The sequence below is a fragment of the Hetaerina americana genome, unplaced genomic scaffold, assembly GCF_022747635.1.
Source record: "Hetaerina americana unplaced genomic scaffold, ioHetAmer1.1.p SCAF_12, whole genome shotgun sequence".
Lineage (NCBI taxonomy): Eukaryota > Metazoa > Arthropoda > Insecta > Odonata > Calopterygidae > Hetaerina > Hetaerina americana.
This window is the reverse complement of record NW_027286292.1, coordinates 33,394,254-33,415,915: the sequence shown is the minus strand read 5'-3', so window position 1 is coordinate 33,415,915 and position 21,662 is coordinate 33,394,254. Positions and strand designations below refer to the sequence as shown.

The window sequence follows — 21,662 nt, the reverse complement described above, 5'->3', positions numbered from 1 at the left end:
CCAGCGCACGTAACTGAACAAATGCTTCGGCCTTCCTGCAAAGCGAGAATCCAGATTGGCTCTAGCGCAAACGACCAATTGGCGGTCGGTGTGGGTGTATCGTCAAGAGACTGCGAGGGAGATTGCCGGGCTGTAGCTCCAACTCAAACTCACTTCTTTGAAAAACCCTTTCTGCTGCAACTGAGGACGAGGGCGGGCGGGACGAGTGAGCGATGGGATATTTGTACTCTCAAGCCGCCCTAAAGAGCTATGATTCTAGGGATGCATTTTGTGGTCGATCCCCGCCGCGTCCTTGCGTGACGAGGAAACGGAATTGGCTGGCCTTGTCACCGGCGCTGTGATGCTTACCCTGCGAACGCTTCCCCTCTACTCGCCCCGCCGCACTCTCCGCTCCCCCCCACACCGTAGTGCCTGGGGATGTGCGCTGATTCATAGAGCTGACAGGTCAACACATCACTGCAAACTTGACTGCTTTACGAGGATTTTCTTAGGGTATCAAAAGATTCGGCACATATAATGCTCTATATTTATGCTTGGTGTGTCGTCAGCATAGCCAAAAAATTGTTGATTTATTTTGTGCTATTCCGAGGTTATGCTTAGTTCCATCCTCTCACAACTCAAAGGTGCATGTGTCCAGAAGTTAGACATTTAAAAATGATAATTATCCACGGAAACCAGATAAAATACGCCATATGCAGTAAATAATATTTAATTTAAATGGGACTCGGGTACTAAAAAATATTTTTTTTCCTCATCCATGCACCATTTTGGATTCCTTTGTTTGCAATTATGGAATTTCTGTTAAAGCATCCTTAAACTCATTCTTTCTTCCGCCCTTGAACGTAATAGATGGAAGGTGTAACATTCTTAGAAACATACATGTATATCTGCCTGATTGTTAATGTTTCTCACTTCCCTAAGGAATTGCATGAAAACCATAAAGGATACCTAACCTCAGGAATTTTTCTGGATTGATAGCGAACGAATTCTACGCATACTATAGACTATTATTTGAAAAGAAAACAGCTTTAAAAAGTGAGAACTTCAGGGGCTTTAAATGAATTTTTTAAACCGGGAAGAGTGAATATTAGCTTTGTGAATAACCAAACACTTCACCAAGAGGTATTTCCAGCCAAGTGTGTGTCAAAAATCATTCAGACTAAGGATTTTGAATACCATCATTATAAGATTTTCTAAAATACACAACGGTAAAATAATTCCTGTATCTGTGTGTTGGCTACATTTGTTACCCTAAACATTTCAAGACATTTAATGTTATGAATAAAACACTGTAGATTAGCTGGATTTCTAATGGTAGTATAAACCCTTATGATTACTAAGGTAAATTCCCGCGCTAAGAATTGAAAACTACAGCACTGCTAAGGTCAGTATCATTGTTTTGAGTTAGTTTGATATATTTCCTTATATTTATTTTTACAATAAAAAGATAATAACAATTTTTTCCGAAACTTAGAGGCGAATTATGTCCAACCCTGATAAAATTCAATATCAAATGACGAAAGTTGCCTCTAAGTCCTATTCCGTGCCGATCTATGAAGATAAAACACCAGTTGCTTCTCCATAGTAAATGTCAAATGCCACGGAAATATTTCATTATCTGTGCCAGTTTAAGATATGAATTAATTTGATGAATGAATAAAGATATGATTAAATTTAGATCACGCTTAGTTGTGGCTAACTGTAATCCGTTTCCAACATTTCCACCATCTCTACCTAGCGGTCAATCTGTGTACCGTCGTCAGAAGTTTCCATTATTCAGTCTCAGCTCCTTCAAAAACATAGTCGTGCACAAAATGTATGTATATTAAATGAATGATAGGGGGTAGTGTATTCGTTTTGTGTGCCCCTCATTTGAAAATAAAACTTGTCAACTAAGCTTCACTTCAAATCTAAGGACTAATACATTCAATGAAGTTAATGGACTGAAAAAATTATTTATCATAACAAACCGAGAGTAATGTATAATACAAATTGCATATATATTCCATCCAAAATATTAGCTTTTACACGATCAGTGGAGCTCTAAGAATTATTAAATGATTTTTAATAAAGCCAAATGGAATTGGTATCGGATAATATTGGGATTTGGAAATGGATATTTCATTTAAGTGATTTAGTGCCAAATTTAACGCAATAGAAAAAAGTAGTTCATTAAAACGTCTTCCGATATACTTAATTCCAAAGACGTATATTATTAGCTAACTTAAATTTTTAAAACTGCATATTTAGAGCCATAAAAACCCCTATTGATTTGCATAACTCAGCCAAAAAGAAGAAAATTGAATTTTAAATAAGATCTCCTCTGTATTGGTGGCTGAATCAGGCAGGGATTCCAGGATGGTTAGGGAGAAACACTGGTTCAACGAAAGGTTTTGGGAAGTTCCGTGTGTAGGGAGTGGAGGAGATGAGAGTGAGGCACAATTACAGGAGGAGTGGTGATTACTCATCGAATGGGCAAAAGCGTAATGCATTCGCCTTTGTAAAATGAAGTGCATTACATGACAAAAGATATATAATGTTTTTCGAGAGGCAAATAGCGAAAAAATGAGGTGAGGGCGGAAATGAGGGGATGAAATTGAAAGAGGAATACAGATCTGATAAGCAGGCATTCGTTGCATCAAGGGTGTTTGCAAGTAGGGTAAATATGGGGAAATTTGTCATGGAGGGGCGCCAAAGAGTTGCTGGATCTCAGAATGTTTTAGAGATTAGCGGGTATACTGTATGCGAGAGAGGAGCATTAGGGGCAGTAGGGATGAGGTAGCATCAAAGTTGTGTTAAAAAGGAAACAATTTTTGAAGAAAGGTTTATAAAAAAAACATAAACACAGTAATCGACCCGAAGGTCGGTTTGGTAGATGATGGTAGAGTTCACCCAGTACTTAGCCCGACGGCGTGTGAAAGTCACACATCAGGGTAGGGGGGCCTGTTCCTTTCCTTGTACCGATTATTATTTCCCAGGAAGATCTCGTGCCTGAAAAATCACATAGCTTGGGTGGAGCTGCAGGTACCCAGACACTTGCGCGGAAATCGAACCCGGGACCCTCCGGTCAGCAGTCTAACGCTCTACCCCCTGGACTACCGCGACCCACGAAAGTTTTGTGCCTGTATATATATATATATATATATATATATATATATATATATATATATATATATATATATATATATATATATATATATAATGTATAACACTTAGCACTAGTGGACACAGACAAGAACACAGAAACACACAAAAAAGTGACTCACTATTTTTCGAATTTTCGGTGGTCGTTGCCACCTTTATCAAGGAAGAGAGGGACAGAACTGAAGGGAATACGAGGGCTGGAGCGATGGATGGAAGGGGGAAGGTGGGGAGAGAATTCCGACAGGACGGGTTTGGAGGGGCAGCGATAGAAGGGTGGGGAAAATGTAGAAGGTGATGGGGGTGGAAGGGGGATGAAAATATAATTAGAGCAGGGTAATTAGTGCCTAATATTGATTCCTGGCCAGTTCCAGGACTCCAAGAGCCAGATGAAGGATTGCTCTAATGTCTTGAGTTTCAGTGGAGGATCATAGGGTGGGAGGGATGCTATGATGGATACACTATAGCATTTATCAAAGGGAGTGTTGTGTTCGGAGGCGTGTTTGGGGATAGGGAGCATGTCAATTAAGGAAGAGTTTTTGCATGAGGCTCGGTGGTTGTTGATTCTGATATTGAGGGGTGTGGTGGTTTGCCCAATATAATAGGCAGGGCAAAGTTGGCACTTCAGAAGGTACACTACATTGCTAGAAGTGCAAGTAGAGGAGGGAATTGGTGGGAGAGAGTTAAAAAGCGGGTGGGAGAGGGATGGGATTTTGGTTTTGAAAATAGGGCATGTTTTGCATCTGGGTTTATTGCATGGCGTTGGAGTGGTTTTAGGACGGGTTGGGGATTTAAGGAGTGGATTTGTTGATTTGAGGAGATCGGATAGGTTGGCGGGGCGTTTGAAAGTAACTGAGGGGTATTTGGGAAAAAGGTTGGCGGTGGCATTATGATTTTTTAGGATAGGGTAGAGGTCTTTTAGAATTGATCGTATAGATTCTGGCTTAGAATCTATACGAGTTTATTAGTTTCTTATTATTTTAGTTTTATTTTATTTTAGTCTATTAGTTTAGTTTCTATATATATATATATGTATATATATATATATATATATATATATATATATATATATATATATATATATGTCTAAATATATCTATATATATGTATATATAGAAAGTAAATGGAAACTATTTTAGCTATTGCAAACAAACAGTTAAACGGTGGTAAACTGTTTTTGCATCCTTTTATCAACGACTTAGAATTAAATTCGATTATATTTTTCAATATTTTGCGTGAAAACAATACGTTCTTCAGATTTGAATGGAAATGCTTTTTTGAGTGTTTTCTAGGTCTATCAAGAATTTAAGTCACCCTCTGATCGGGAGGGGTTGTTATCCTCGTGAAATAGAAGGAGATGTTCCTTTTTGTAAATAAGTCACGCCAAAATGACTGAAGGTTTCCGCGGTAGTGAACGAGAGCATACATAACTAAGAAATAGACATTCTTTATAATAGTTAGCAGAATTCATTTCTTTTACGAAGATCAGATCATAGAATTTGCATAATTGTCTCTCTGCGTAATATAGGTAATCCTCTGATGATGTACGATGGAAACCAAATATTTTTCCATATTAACAGCTGCCAGTTGTACACCGAAAACTATCCATTTCTGTTCCTTTACCGCATCCACCGTATTTAAAAGTGTTCCTACTCCCTGAAACATTTGTCATACAAAAAAAATACATTAAAAACTTGGGTAGCAGAAAGCACCACTCAGCAAGTAAATTTCCCTTCCACGGCTCGAAGCACTGAAGACTCAAGAAAACCCCTAATTAATTTTAAATGTAGCCACCACTCATTTTCCAAATTAACAAAATTCATCAAATTTGAAAAGGCATTGTGCCTTAGTTTGCCCTCAGAATGTGATTATCGGTGTCTCACAAAAGAAACGTAAAATTGTTAACATCTTCACATTCACAAAGCGTTTAGCCCACTAAGATCCCACAACGTTAATCTCAGCGTAAGCTTCCACTTTTTGAGTACTGCTCTTTTTCAGCCAGATAGAACTTTTCCAGCACAAATCAAGCTATTTGAGAGCCCCAAATATCTTTTTAGATATGATATAACCGCTGCAGCTACATTTCCTTAGGTTAATGTACCACCACACTTTCCAGAGTATATATAATAAATAACGTACCGAATACGAACTCCCGCCATATGGTGAACAAATATTCATTCACAAGGAAATAGATATAAGGTAAATTAATAGGAACATATATAAAGGAGGAACAAATATAAAGGATGGGATCCCACTCAATTAAATATTTTTACGCTCGTGATTTACCTAATTCCATCTTCACCAACACTCCTGTGCTCGTCCTATATATACGAGGGTCATCCGGAAAGTAGTACCCGTTCGTGCCGCATGAAGTGCTGACGACGCGAGTAGCCGCTGGACGAGGTCAGATAGCTTCAGTGGCTTGTCTGCCTTCTCTGAGCCAAGTTGCGTGACGCTAGCATTGCCTGTGTTGTTTCTGTGATTGTTTACAATGTTTAAAAAAATTGAGAACGCCGCCAGTTGTGAAGTGAGGGCAGTGATTAAATTCCTCAATGCAAGAAACGTTCGCCCATGTGATATTCATCGCCAATTAAAGGAGGTGTATGGAGACAATGTAATGGACGAGTCGTCTGTTCGGCGGTGGTGTCGCAACTTCAACATGGGGAGGGGGAACACACACGACGATGAGCGTTCGGAGAGACCGTCTGTCATTACAGACCAACTGGTGAGCTCAGTTGACGAATTCGTGAGGAACGATCGGCGCGTCACAATTGATGACATCTGTGAGCATTTTCCCAATGTTTCTCGAACAATTGTTCATGAAATTGTTAAACACCATCTGCATTATGCAAAAATTTGTGCAAGATGGGTCCCTCGCGTATCTCAATGAGCTGGCGGCGAAGGACTATGCAGCAGGAATACAGAAACTTGTCACACGTTATGACAAATGCCTTAATTTGCTTGGAGATTATGTTGAGAAGTAGTTTAAAGTATCCTCTTTCAAATAAAATTTTTTATGTTTGTTAATATTTACTTTTGTGTCTTTATTTCACGAACGGGTACTACTTTCCGGATGACCCTCGTATGTTCCTATACATTTTCCTTATATCTATTCCTTTGTGAATATATATTTATTTATTTATCTTAAATTTAGGTAATATAACGATTGAGGCAGGTTTGGATCGACACAATTACCAAATAAATATATTTTTTCTCCTAAAAAAAATAACCCAATATAATGCAACAAGTCCCTCTTCATCACTGTATGCTTCCTTCTTCCGTTCATCCCATCCCACATTCCTATTCTGTTGCTGCCCCTTCCTCATTTGTCTATTATTCTCCCCTCGTCATCAACATCAATACGCGCTTCATCCATTTTTCCAGCCTCATTATGATTTATTCCAACAAATCCCTCTTCATGCTCATCATACTCACTTCCTCATTTAATTTCCTTTTCATTTGACCTTAACGATCCTTCTCCACAACCACATTTCATAATCCCCAATCTATGTCTAACCTCCTGCTTCAGAAATCATGTTTCCACGCCGCACAAAACTACGCTCCACATGAAAGGTTGGACGAGACTTTTCTGAAAATCCTTACCCACCGTCCCTATCATTCATTATGTCTTGTGAAACCCTCTTTGCCGAGTTCAATATAAATCTATATACATGGATATGTATATACACATAAATGCATATTGTATGAATATATATATATATATATATATATATTCATATATATATATATATATATATATATATATATATATATATATATATATATATATTATAAATATATATATATATATATATATATATTCATATATATATATATATATATATATATATATATATATATATATATATATATATATATGTATATGAATATATATATATATATATGTATATGAATATATATATATATATATATTCATATATATATATATATATATATATATATATATATATATATATATATATATATATATATATATATATATATATATATATATATATATATATATATATATATATATATATGTATTCATATATATATATATATATATTCATATATATATATATATATATATTCATATATATATATATATATATATATATATTCATATATATATATATATATATATATATATATATATATATTCATATATATATATATATATATTCATATATATATATATATATATATATATATATATATATATTCATAAATATATACATATATATGATAAAAAAGAAATATAATAACATGGGCGACACAAAAGAGGTAAGGACACGAGGTAAGCTATCATACAACATCATAAAGGGTATTGCAAAATGAGTTTCGTGGCACGCATACCCAGAAGAAAGAGATGAGTGACATAGGCCGAATACACATTCATGCACAAAATCCCGTCATATAAAACAACCCCCTGACGCTTTCTCTTAGCCAAAGAATCGGGGCACTTGGTTGCATTTATCCCCAGCCGATCTCAGTGTAAATTACGTATCTTCGATTGCTTTAGTGGTTAAACCATCGGCCCGGCAAATTGAAACATCATGTGTTCAAGTATCGGTCAATGGAATATTTTTGCGTTGGTTATCTGCTCGATTCTGACTTCCCTACCTTACCAATGTTCGGCGTTAATATGTACATTCAATTAAAACACGAAAATAAAATGGATAGAACGTAAATGCTAAAAGTTTCGACTGTGGAAATACTTGACGTTTTTCGAGCTTCGAATTGTTTTCGTAGGCTTCATAAGTCCTCTAAAAGATATTTTTAACTTGTATTTTTGTGCCTGGGCCAAGTATTATTGCCCCAAGCGACAGTACACATACGTATCTAACCTCTAAAATTAGGCATTTTTCGACAATCCACTCCGTACCTTAATATTTTCGGAACTAGGAGCCATTAATACGAAGGAAAGCTCTTTGTTTTAACGACTCCAAATTTGAAATTTTAAATAATAATAAGTGATATTTTCATATTTAGATTATTTAGGAGATAATATGTCTTGAAGCTGCTAATGTGCACAATTGAAGACCTTAAAACCAATTTTCATGCTGGATATTATATAGAAAATTCTTGGAAATGAGGACGTGATGGTTTGGAGGAAAAAGAGTAGTTAAAAGGTTATCAAATAGGTTGTATGGGTAGGTAGATTGTGGCTGTTTACATGTTTGTAATGCATTGGAAAAATATTAGAAATAAAGTTCTTTAAACTCAGCAATGCGAATAGGCTCACCTGTTATGGCATATACTGAGCTGATGGGCATCACGATTCCTCCAACTGTCAGATCTGCTGCAGCGAGACTCATAATAAACATGTTAGACACCTGTAAAATAAAAAAAGCATGACATTAATATTTGAACAATACGAATTATAATTTATGTGAATGATCTATAGTAAATAAACACGTATAAAATAACAAAACAGCTAAATATTTGTTTGAAGATTATTAAAGGGTTTTATTGCATTCAAATATAAACGAAGTCAATGGGATCAATGGAAGTAACTTTAAATCTAGATTCATATCTGTCTCACATTATAAAATATTTAAAAGTTATGAAGCAACTTATACATGGCTACTAAAATACATGGATACTAAAGAAACACTATTCCCAATGACTATGGTAAAAATGGGATTTGAAAATTATGTTTAGTCCACGTGAAAATAGTATGAGGTGCAGTCAAATGAAAGCCAAACACCCGCTACAACAACCAGCCTCCACACCACCAAGGACCTAACAAACAACCGCGTACGCCTGTGAGTTGTCACTTTGCAGTTCTCCTACCACAGCAATTGCAGTGTCGATGCGCTATAGGCTAGCTTCTTGCTTTTAACGGACTGTTTGTTTTGGCGGGTGTTTGGTTTTCAATTGACTGCCCCTAGTATTACCCGCAATTAACATTCCAAAATGAGCAACCGATATTTACCCAATTTAACGAATAACATATGAAAAAAAATGAGGGAGTGAGATAAATCTCAAAAAAACAGTAGCTGGAAAAATAAATTTTAAAGTATTAGAAACCCTTAATAAAAATATGCAACTTCGAATCCTTTTATTGTAGTTCACTTTAACGTCATTTTTAACGCTGAAAACAGCCGCCTTTATTAATGAAGTGCATAATATTTTGTAATTAAAACTCTTCTCAAAAGTACATACATGGGGGCCTATAAGTACCCGGCCTGGATTAAATATGGCGGTAGTTGTTTAAAAAATATCACTTTATTAGAAAGTATTTTGTCTATAAAGCATATATTTTTCAAGTTTAATGACGTTGTTTAGTATTTGTTTGGCAGCCATCAAGAGTGAACGTTTTTAGTGAATTCGTAAAAATTGGTCATTGTTAGGTAATACAGTACTTTTACTTGAAAGGCCTCAGCCCTACCAATTTAAAAGCTGAAATCGATTCTACTCTGGGAGAGTCTGCTTATTCGTTGACAACATTAAAATATTGGGTTGCAGAGTTTAAACGAGGCCTTACGAGCTGTCAAGTCGAGCATCGCATTAGTCGACCAAATGAGTTAACGATTCCAGAAACGGTGAAGAAAATTCACAAAATGATATTGGATGATCGTCGATTGAAAGTGTGCGAGCCAGTAGATATAACAGGAATTTATAAAAGTGCGGTACATCGCATATTAACTAAAAATAAAAGCATGAGAAAGGCATGTGCAAGATAAGTGCTCCCACTCTAGCAAAACTGGTGTCGTGAAGATGTTTCAGTTGGGTGTTTAGCAAAGTTTCACAGCAAGAAAGCAGCATTTTTGTGCCGTTTCATAACTCTGGATGAAATGGGTCCATTACATCACCTTCGATTCAAAAGAGCAATCAAAACAATGGATTCAAAAGGGAGAACCGACAGCAAAAAAGTCAAAAAGCGCTTTATTTTCAGGAAAGGTAATGGCGTCGTTTTTTTGGGTTGCGCCTGAGATAATTTCCATTAACTATCTGGAAAAAGGAAAAAATATCAACGGTGAGTATTACACAAACTTATCGCAACGTTTGAGCGAAGAAATCAAGCAAAAGCGGCTGCATTTGGCCGAGAAGAAAGTATTGTTTCATTAAAACAATGCACCAGCTCACAAATCTGGTATTGCAAAAACTAAAATTCACGAATTAAAGTTTCAATTGATACCTCATGCACCCTATTCGCCAGATTTAGCTCCCTCGGATCATTTTCTGCTCGCAAACTTGAAAAAATGGCTCGGCGGTACTAAAGATTTTACAACCGCGATGAAGTAATGTTGGCAGTTGATGGCTCTTTTGAGGAGCAAGACAGTTTTAATTATAAAAAGGGTATAGAACTTATTGAACATCGCTGGTAAAAGTGTATAAAACTGAAAGGAGATTATTTTGAAAAATAAATTCTCTCTTTTCCAAAATTTTAGTGTTTTCTTAGTTGGGTCGGGTACTTTTGGGATTTATCTCGTAGACACTGATGTATTTCGAGTAAAATCGGCATTACCATGCTACAGTTACCATAGTTCCCCAAGATTGTCTTGAAATACTCGCCTGATGCTCAGCCTACAAAAGATACAATGGTATTTATAATATTTTGTCGGAAGATCTAGAGAACATTTGGTATCATAACAACGTTACGCTGTTTCCTCCCGCTTATATAGGCAGGATAGCGTGAAAATACGATGGACTATTCTCAGGAATGAAAAGAAACATCCCGAATGGGTCTGATAAATATACCCACAATGTCGCTACTGATTTAACGATACGTAATTTATTTTCCGATTTTTCCATTCCTTTCACTACACTCAGATCTGCGTGTTATTCCACAAGCATTGCACCTCCGTATGCACAGTTACTATGCCCTTTCATGGCATCCATTGCAGTTGCGTTGGCCTTTCAATTTTGATCATACCCATTTACCATGGAAACTATTAAAAAAGATATTCCCTTCCTACTGGGAATAGAATGAAAGCTTGTGCGATCTGAACGAGCCGGGGCTAAACTGGAAATGATTTCCAAATTCCAACGGAGCCACTGTTTGTGAGATAGGAGTCGTTCCCATCATCGAATCAATGTATATCCATTTAAAAGGCCTAGAGTTCTACCACTGCATTGCAAAAAAGGCCTTGGTTTTATAACTACGAGGAGTTGCAGCCGTTTTCTGCTTGTCTCTGCCCTACACGGGAAAGAAGTCGGTAAGAGCCCCCATCTGTTTGTTCAATTAGGCGTGCTACTTCTAAAACGCGCTATCGTACTTCAAATGAGTTTAGAGTACCCAAAAGGTGCATAATCCAGGAGTACTTAATTCTTGATCAAGAAAAATTTATTCAAATAAATGTAAAGCTTCGTTCCGATCCTTACTCACCTGCCAAAAATCGGGCCAATCGTTTTAAATCGTATTAATCGGGCTATTAACGCTATTTTAATAATCCTTTATGATAAAATACCATGCATTTTGCGGATATTAAATCTACTTGGCTGCATCAATCACGAGGTTACACTGTAAATGGATTTAGGAAATCAGTATAATCAGCATAAAAGATTGAAGGGACGATTGACGGAGGGAGATGATGGAAGCCAAAATGAGTACATCACGAAGAATTCTGGGTAATTAGGGTATTCTGATGTCTGAGAAGGAACTGTTTTCAGCTAATCTACGACATCACTTTACAGGGCCAGGCCATGTTACGGGAACTGTATTGTGTCAAACTATATCCCTTAAAGCTAAATATTTCGGTAACCTCAGCTTGCATATTAGTTTGTGTTCCAACCGGCAGATTTCTTAGTTCAAAACTTGCAAAACACGCAACTTGAAAAACTTATTGACCTCTTTGAAGTTGCATTCCGTGAGGAAGGGAATAATGACCTGATAACGTGGAAAAAACACGACAGCCAATGGTTGAGTAGGAAAATACCGTCATGGCTATTAAATCAATAAATATAGACTATTAAATCACAGAGATAAAATCATCAGCGCATCAGATACGTAAAAGAAATCTCAAAATAGATAATTCGTAAATGAATTGTAGTCATAATATCAGTTTAAATATAACCCGCGGGACCATATTTAGCTTCAAGCTCCATTGCCATTCATTTCCTCGGCTTGTGGATGGGTTCAGCATTCAAGCTGAATAGGAAAAGGAAAACTACCTAAAAATAATCATTCGATTCCTGCTCCAAAACAAGTGTAATTGCCGGATGGAAGGTGAAAGGTCACTTCAGCGGAAGTGACCTTCTGCCACCTCGTAGGAGGGAAACGTTGGCTTGGTATCTCCTTTTGACTTGAAACCTTTCAGTAGAGCACACGCCATACCAAGAAAAGAAACACCTCGACCAGTCTTCACCAAGGATAGTGTTAAGCAAACGAGTCATATTAAAACGGTCACCGGTTTCTTCGTAAACAAGCGATGGACGGGAAAAACACTAAAAATTGCAATAATGCGATGGTTTTCAGAACATAAATGATCATGAAATTCTATTGGGCTTAGAATTCTCATTACCCCCAAGTAATTCGTACGCCATAGTTAAATGACCTTCACTATTTTGCGTTCAAACTTATAATTCAACTCTTAGATATCTTCGCTGAAAATTTGGTATTCTTTACGAGGACAACAGAATAATATATATGTGTAATTGCATAGATTAATACTCACTGATTGAGTCAGTTTTACCAACAGATTTTCCGATTCGACAATTTACCATATAATCTTAAGTGGCACAGGTGTGTATGGCTGTGTTCACTTTCTCGGGCGGAAAATTTAAAATCATGAGTCTGTTTATGATTTTATCTGTAAATAAAAAATGAGCAAGTATATACTATAGAAATACGCAAATTATAACTACAGGTTGAAATATTTGTACCATAACTCCTTTCTTTGATTTTGTTGTCATTATTGTGTTTTTGTACCTGGATCGCAGGGAAGTGCTAACTAAATAACATAAGTTAAAATTGCCATGATTATTCCCAGTGGCATAATAAATCTATTGGTGTTAACAAAATACTGGTTTATCATGCCACGATTACCCTATCGATTGGGGTAAAAATATCAAAAGTAGGTAGAGTGTTTCAATGGTTTCTTGAGCAAAGTTATTCATTAATATATTTTAATAAAGAAATGGTACACCTATATTTATCAATTTATATATTTTGACTATATTCAGTGGAATGTTTTAATTTTTTTTCAAATGTCACCAGAACTTTTTATGTGCAGTCTATAAGACAAGCGTTGAGGCGTAATGATTACACGTATTTCACAAAACATCGTAAACGCAGAAATATTTCTGAACATTCTGCTTCAAAGGACAAATTGCTTTTGTGCTTAGAAAGTTTATTCTTGTTTCAGTTTGGAGAATATCCAAATTTACAATATTAGTATCATTAGCATCACATAATCATTGGCTATTAATATGCGGGCAATACTAATGAAAAAACATTTCCTGATAATGTGTCCGGCATCGGGAAAAGAAGAATCCTAATTAAGCGGAAGCACTAGCAGCTAAACAGAAGAAACAGAAGTTTACAGAGTCAGTTAAAATAGGGTGTTGGAATATATGGATGGTATTCAGGACAGGAAAATTCAAAATTATAACTTGGTAGATGAATAGAGCTAAAATAGATATTTTAGGCCTGCGTGAGGTGAGATGGAAGTATAGCAGGGATTATTGAAGTGATAATTATGGAGCAATATTTTTCTAGGGGGAAGAAATCCAGTGAGAAGTGATAATAGTATTGGACAAGAAGTTAGGGAGGAAGTAGATTAAATATAGCACAAGCAATTATTAGGATAATATTTTCGAATTAAAAGTAGGGGAAACAGACAATAATCGTTATTAGGGGTTGACTTGGCGCCTAGCAATCATAGGGATGGATACAGTCTTATCAATTAGAGGAAATAATTGCGGATGTTTTTTTAACTTACTCCCGAGAGATTGAAATACTATGAAAACAAATGATATACAAATCAGGAATTTATTACGAGCGATCATATTAATTGACACACCAATCTATAAAAAGCTCATTGAATTAGTTCGGCTCAAAAGGATTAAGATGTGTGACATTTATAAATATTGCTATTTGTCTACTACATATTCTCCATTTTAAATTATAAAAAAAGAAACACCTAACTAGAAATGTATCTACGCCATAGGTTTCGATAACACTCTTGTCTTTCGAAATTAAATTTTATCAGTGGTACTAAAAATACCATCCGAAATTTCCACAGTTCCCGAGAAATATGCTGATGCTTCCTTTTCCGAGAAACTGTTCGATTCTACAGTCATATTTAGAGAGAAAACCTCGAGATTTAGCATTTCCGCCACCTCACACATACTCTGAAAATCCTCGTAAGGTTCGTGGTAATCTGATTCACACGGAATCAAATCATTGACCGTTTGCTGCCACATATTACCTGCCAAAGACAGCAGGAAACCTAGAGGACGCCACCAAAACCCTTCGGTTTTCCCACGTTCCCAGGCATCGACCCAAGTTGCCGTCTTAGGAAAGGAAAAAAGGGGGAAAGGAAAAGAGCCTGCAGCGGTGTTATCTCTCCCTCTGGCATTTCACGCGGTGGCCTTTGGGTGGGTGAGGGGTGTAGAGATGGAGGCAGGATGCTCCGCACCCCGAAGGCTAACCTTCGTTCCATGGAGTTCCAGGAGGGATTCTCAGCCGCTCCAAATAAAACCCCGTCGTCACATTGCGTTCGCATTCGTCCCGGAACATTTGCCCGCAGTGTTCCGGTCCAATCTCTCGCACAACATGCTTGGCTTCTCTCCTCGTCCGCTCGCTGGCGGGAATGGGACGCCTTCCTGATCGCCTGCCACTACGCACCCCTCTCCCCATAAGTACCTCTTTTTTCGACCGGTCTGAGAGGAGGGGACATGGGAGTGAATGGAAAGAGGATGTTTAGGGGTGGAGCTTGAAGGAGAGAAAGCCGCAATTGAGGCGGTTTGCCGGAGAAAAGTTCCATTCGCTCGCTAGCCTTCTCCCGGAAAGCAACTGAACTGACCGATTCCTTTGGCCGGTTGTCAGTTATCTCAAGAGGTCCACTCAAGTCTTTATCCCGATTTCTTATCCATCTTGACAAGTAAGCAATTAATTAAATTGGGTGACGCTAGCGTCAGTAATATCTGCCGTGAGACGCTCCTTGGACCGATTGTTCAAACTACGGACTCGCAGCCAAACGATTTGCAGCAAGTCCAATTTCAACCATACGAGAGTGGATGCCAAGGAAGATATTCAGGTTAAATATTTTACCTCTCAGACTCGAGAGAGGTTTTTTTTAACTTGGCTATAATACTGTGTTTGGAAGATGCTTTATAATCTTGTATATTTGTTACTCGTTGAACGGAATTGAAATGTTTACTGTGATTATAATTCATCAAATAAACAAAATCTCCTGATATAAAAAAGTACCCCTTATAATTTAAATGATGTCGGAAACATTTACTAAGACGTGCACAAATCCGTTATTTGTCTTATTTTATATATTTAAGTTGGGATAGATTATGTACTACAAAACAATTCCCCACAATACCCACTGCAAAGATATCGATTAAAATATTTGTTTAGTGTTACCTCATATATTTCCAAACTTTTTTTAAAATAAATTGAAGATTTTTGAGTTATGAGGTTCTTAAAATTAAAATGAAAACCAAAAATGTTCTTTCTGTTTGCAGGAAGTAAGTGCCATGGCTATTTTATCGCTATTCAAGTGATAAAAGTGGAAATTCATTATTTAGTTTATTAGAAGCTGAAGTGCAACAAAGTGGTATGAAAGGAGAGAAGGAAATTGCTAAATTTGAACAATTTATGCTATAGGAAATGAGGCCAGTTACTGAAGAATGTAGCTAACTTTGATTCTCTTCAGTTTTACCTCAAATAGCCGGAGTTGCATGGCCAAATTAATTTGCTTCTCGGAACATTGAGGATACTAAAAATGGCTGAATAAAAATAATTAACAAGATGGATTTAATAATAAGGTCAAGCTGAATGTCTGTTAGAATTCAGTGAATGAATTTAAATGCTTGAATTGTTTAGTTTATTTTTAAGTGAAAAATATAGCTGGAATTGATTTAATTAGTGCTTACTTAACGAATTCTATTCATGAATAAAGTCTTAGCCGAACTTCCTCTAGGTCAAGTGCTGTCTTAGTACATCTTGTTCTAAGGACTTCGAGGCTGGAGGTACTTAAAAAGTTTGCAACTGAGTACCCGATATCTACATAGCTATCTAGCAGCCTACACAGAAGGTGAAGGCCTTTCCTTAATGCGAAATACATGATGACTTTATGCTTTTTCGTGAAAGTTTCTTCAAAAAGTGTTAATTAAATTCATGAGACCATAAGTCAAAAGTAAACCTTATTAGGAGTATAATGCGAAAGCGCTAAGAGCTTATGAACGGTTAAGAATCAGTGATATTAAGCCATCCGTACACAGAATCTCAACTGGTTTTGGAGTTGATTATTTCAATTAATGGTTACTCTAGCATATTGGGTGTTGATTTCTACAGTTAAAAAAAATGTTTAACAAGAATTTTAAAATCGAAAAAAAATGTTGAAAACTTCAGGTAAAGAAGAATTTATTAATTCCTAGTCTCAGAACGGTTTGAAAGTGAGTAAGGAAAATTAGTGAAGGAAAATACAAATGTTTTTAACTTAGTAATTTGTAAAACATATATTTTGAGTATATAAAACGGAAGGAGTTCAAGCAGTATTTATCAATTAGGCAGTTTAAAAAGATTAAAGTAACAACACTAGATTAATAGAATTGAGCTCTTACGGATAGTAGTGTTGAATAAATGAAAAACTCCAATAGCCGTAAACAGTTCACCTTTCTAAACAAAGTACAAATGAGGTTAATTGGCTAACGCCACAAGTCAAGGATGGGGTTAAAGGTAAAAATGAAAGGATTAAGAATTGTAAATACGAATACGCGTATTTCGGCCACAAAGCAGCCCTCTTCAGCGTACTGAAGGTGAATCGTCATGACAACACAAGACGAAGTGAGAAAGGGTAAGGGCAATCCGAAGTATAAAAATAATCGAAATATCAAGAGACTGTTATGCTATGCAGTCATTGAGAATGAGTTTCGTGTATGTTCTGCCATCTTTGTTCGTTTTTCTCAAAGGTCAGCTTGTTGCTAGGAATGTAACGTACATCTCACTGCTTTATGCCGGTTCCTGACTGATTAGTGCTTGAAATACTGGATATTTGATGGCTGCAACGTAGATGCCCGGATGTCATCAGAAGCGATCTGTGGAAGGGGGTGGGGTCTGCCAGTATTGTCATGACGTTCTAGTAGCTAGTCAGAAATTTCATCCCCTCTTTATTTGGTGTAGGTGCTAGCAAAGATGTCAGATTTGCAGAGTGAACAAAATTAACTAGAGACGTGCATTAAAACATTGATAAACGCGGTAACTGATTGACAAAAAACAGAGATAGCAACACATTAATTACCTAATTGAATGGAAGAATTAGTAAATACTAATAGGGACTTATCGGAGGATTGAGAGAGAGAAAAATATTCAATTGTATGCTTTCGAGAAGAATACTCTACGACGTTTGGTAAAAATTCAAGGTACACCTGGGTTACATGAGGTAGTCCCAGAGGAACTTGTATGCAGAAAGGGTTAGGCCTTGGGGATTAAACTAGATGCTAATGATTTTGCATGGTTTATGAGAACCCTCGGAGTCACGATAATCCGAAATCGATTATGTCGCGGGTAATGCGAGTGGATTGAGCAGAATGAATTTCGCAAGTTAAGAGTATGAAAATATATCTTTCAATTCTTAACTTTATATGTCCAAGGAATGATGGCAGTAGCGTGAATGGTACCAGTACTCTCTTTGTGAATGTATGTTTAACACCATTATTTTAAGGATTTATTCAAATGAGAGCTTAAACTGGAGTTCGAATTGCATATGAATGGTTATCATGTTTGAGATAAAATTTGATATCAATAATGAATTTTTAATTCTGAAAATTGACAAAAGGGCAAAATTACATGCATATATACGACATTCTTAGTCAAATGTATTCCAATACAGAAATAAAGAAAGTCCTACGGAAATTTGGCACATTTTATACTTTTTCATAACACTTGATCATTGTGAGGGAATACCTATAAAAATTATAAAAGTCATTCCATTTGGAGCTGTACTGCCATTTCCATTTCAATGGGTGTTATTATCAAAACTCTCTCTCGCTCACCGGTTGAAGCCCACATCCTGTAATTTGAGTCTAGCTATGCTACATTCTTCATTCATACCCAAAGGAAAATTCCTTTAATTATTTCCTTTGAGCAATTAGGGATAGAACGTTTTTCAGCTTGCGCCCACCTTATAAGAAAAGGTAAAAGAACAAAGTTTTTCAGATTATGCTTGCAAGCTGACTTCATTCCTTGACGTTTCAAGTCCCAACGGTTTATCGCAAGTGATGTTCCGGTTTTGTTTGAAGACCCGGTGGGATACACCTCAACTGCTTACAACCGTTTTTCTCCTCATAACATTTTTTATATTAAATCATCTACTTCGGACCAAATGATGCAGCTAACGCACGTATTTCACATGCTACAAAAAGATTATGCACTTGAAAATATGTTGTGATTCTTATTTTATGCAGATGAAGCATGCTATAATAAGTTCACTCAAGCTTTGTCAGTAAGTAACGAAAAATCGATCCTTGTTTTGTCATAGCATAAACAATATTTATACCATTTAGTCATTACATAGACTCAAATTAGGAGTAAATGAAGAAAGTGTCAAATAAAACCTTAAGAGTCTCGGGAGGAGTAGCTTCTAATGTAGTTATGACCACTCCCGCATTTTATCGCATGAAACCTGGTCCTACCACACAACATGAAAGTCGGCCATATATCCAACGTTAGCATGCTATGGACCTTCCTTTACTTGTTTTTAACCATTTACTCTTTCACTTAATGATAAAAAAATGCATAATATTTTAGAAGTCAAAAATCCCATTTGGTCTTCCACGATTTTTGACAAAAATTTTCAGTTTGAGAGTACATATGTTTGATGACAAAATATTTATTATGTTCTTTTCATTTACCCTTTTTCCACAAGGGGGGTTGAACAGTAATTGATATTTGTTGAGGACCGTAAAACAATTCTAATTGATTAGGAAGTATTATTGCACCATGCCTCGATAGGGTAAAATAATATTTCGTAGGGGATTATGTTGGGGAAATAAATACATGTATCCACACCGCTACACGTGCTGCATGATGCGCCGCTCTGGTTCCGGGGTTGCGGTTGCTGGGACACATCTGGTGACGCCGACTTTGAATTACCATTCGACCCGCTGGATCTTTTGTGAGGGGAGGGTGGCGCTCCATTTACCCACGTTGGAATGAGGACAGGCCACCAAGTTCATCCTCGTGGCTCGCCCCGAGGGAAGGCGCGCGGAATGAATGCCAATGCTCAATGCTGTGCCATGACGGGGATCGAGGGTGGGGATGACGGTCGACGGAGCAAGACCGTCTACTAGGGCACCGTTGCCAGGGAAAGTAAATTTTCTGGGGAAGGAGAACCTATAAGTTCACGAGAATCGAGGTGCACCACCCTCTAGTCTACCCCAGATTGAAATAGGCCTGTGATCGGTGCCGCTCGATTCCGGAAGATTAGTGTGTATCAGGAAAATGAATGGATTATAAAATACTTTGAACCTGTTTATGTTTCTAATGGTGGCTATTATTTTACAAACAATTAGGTGAATGGGGATAAGAGTAAACGCTTTTGCTTCGAGATTGTGATGGGAACTTGGGAATTTTAAATAAAATTTAAGTCAAAAACATGAAATATAATAGGGTATAAATTCAGATAATCATAAGGTTTAATCCGTTATTATTTCGATATTTTCATATTTCATGTAGCGAAAATTGCGCAAATAAAACGCCCAAAATATTTTTTTTCAAAATTACTACGGATATTATTTATTTAGTTTTAATATGTTGAGTGGTGCACGAGTTCGTATTTAGGGTTGAATACATATTTAAAAATTAAAATTTTATTTCCATTTTCTACTATTCTTAACACTTAACTAGATGTTCTAACTTAACTTTGATGCTGTAATCCTAATATTTTGGCAACATGTCATTCAAAAATGTTCAACCTTTTAAACCAAGGGTTAATATATAAGCGTAAGATTATCGTTTTCTTCTCCAAAATCTCTGATTCTCATTCGGTGAAACTTATTGATATCTCCATAGGATTGAAAAGTATGTCACAAAAATTATTTCTATCTGATCGAGAAAACCCTATATTTAGTCTGAGTTATCGGAGTTACAAATTCAGTCTACTTGTATAGATAATTGTGCAGTCTATAATATGTTGTCAAATTATCGTCAACCATTTGGATTTTTAATTGACTTTGTAGGAATTGATCCCTGCAGGAATTTATGAGGTTCACTGTTAAAAAAAGTACAAATTGTATTATTAACGAAACTGACATTTACAAATTTGAAACTAACTGGCAATTTTCTCCATAACATCGAATAGTATTTTTAGAAGGCTACTGAGACATGTATTTAAGCATGTAAGGGAGTCGGTAGATGTATGAATTACTTCATAACGTTACTATAAATTATTAGATATCATTACTTTATATAACATATAATAGATTACTAGGTTCCAGGTCTTTCAGTGATATCATAGGTGAAAAAAGATAGGAATAGATTATGTATTCTATTTAGTGAATTTTGCTTACTGCTGGGATTAGCAGTAAGACTGTCAAAATATTACTGGCTTAATATTTGTATTATATGGAAATAAAGCAGTATTTTTGATGCACGGGGTAAACGTATTAATAAGAAATTTGAAGTAAAAGTTTCGTTTCCCCAGGTTTCAAACGGTGGAGAGTTAAAAAGCCCAGCATATGACATTGGTTACCTTCGTGATTCAGAAAAAAGCCCTTGTACGATTTGGCTGGAAAATTATTCTCACTATATACTAAAATACATAGGGATGAATTCCAACAGCAGGGGCTTGATACACACTATACACACGTTATTTACGGAGACGGTAACAGCGATCAGTCTTGATGAGAGCTAAGGGACATTGTGACAATAAGTACTCCCTAACGATTTTTATCTTTATAATTCCAAGAGTACATCTTATTAACTTAAAAAACAAGTTTATGGAAAGGAAATCGAAAAAAAGTAGATTTTTGATGCCAATTTTGGGCAACATATTCACTCTGGGAGAAATTAAAGCATTCATGGTTTTAACTTATTTACGGCATAAAAACAGGGAAAATGCAGTGGCTGGAAGAAGCAGATCGAAACGTATAAAAATGAGATGCTAGCAAGAAGGGCAATAAAAGCGATATAGTGATAAAAAAAGTGAATTAATACTTTTGAGAGTACGAGAAGAGAGCTGTTCCTATGGAAGGCAACCAGTATAAACAAGGCCAAGCCTTAAATAAATTATTATATGCGGCTCGTTTTTCGCACACAACTCCAACGAGTTATTTCCATATCAAATGCGTAATATGAAAGTGGTTTCAACGATACTTTTCAGAAGGCCATGGGGAAA

The 21,662-nt window shown here is 36.3% G+C and overlaps 1 protein-coding gene across 1 annotated transcript in view; it reads right to left on the bottom strand.

Annotated features, from left to right (window-relative positions):
* LOC139685907 (histamine H1 receptor-like) overlaps window positions 1–21,662 on the bottom strand; it is a 372,789-nt gene that overhangs the window by 14,308 nt on the left and 336,819 nt on the right. Inside the window, exon 2 of the mRNA XM_071583042.1 lies at window positions 8,390–8,480. Coding sequence (XP_071439143.1) covers window positions 8,390–8,480 — 91 coding nt within the window. The remainder of the gene's footprint in view (window positions 1–8,389; window positions 8,481–21,662) is intronic.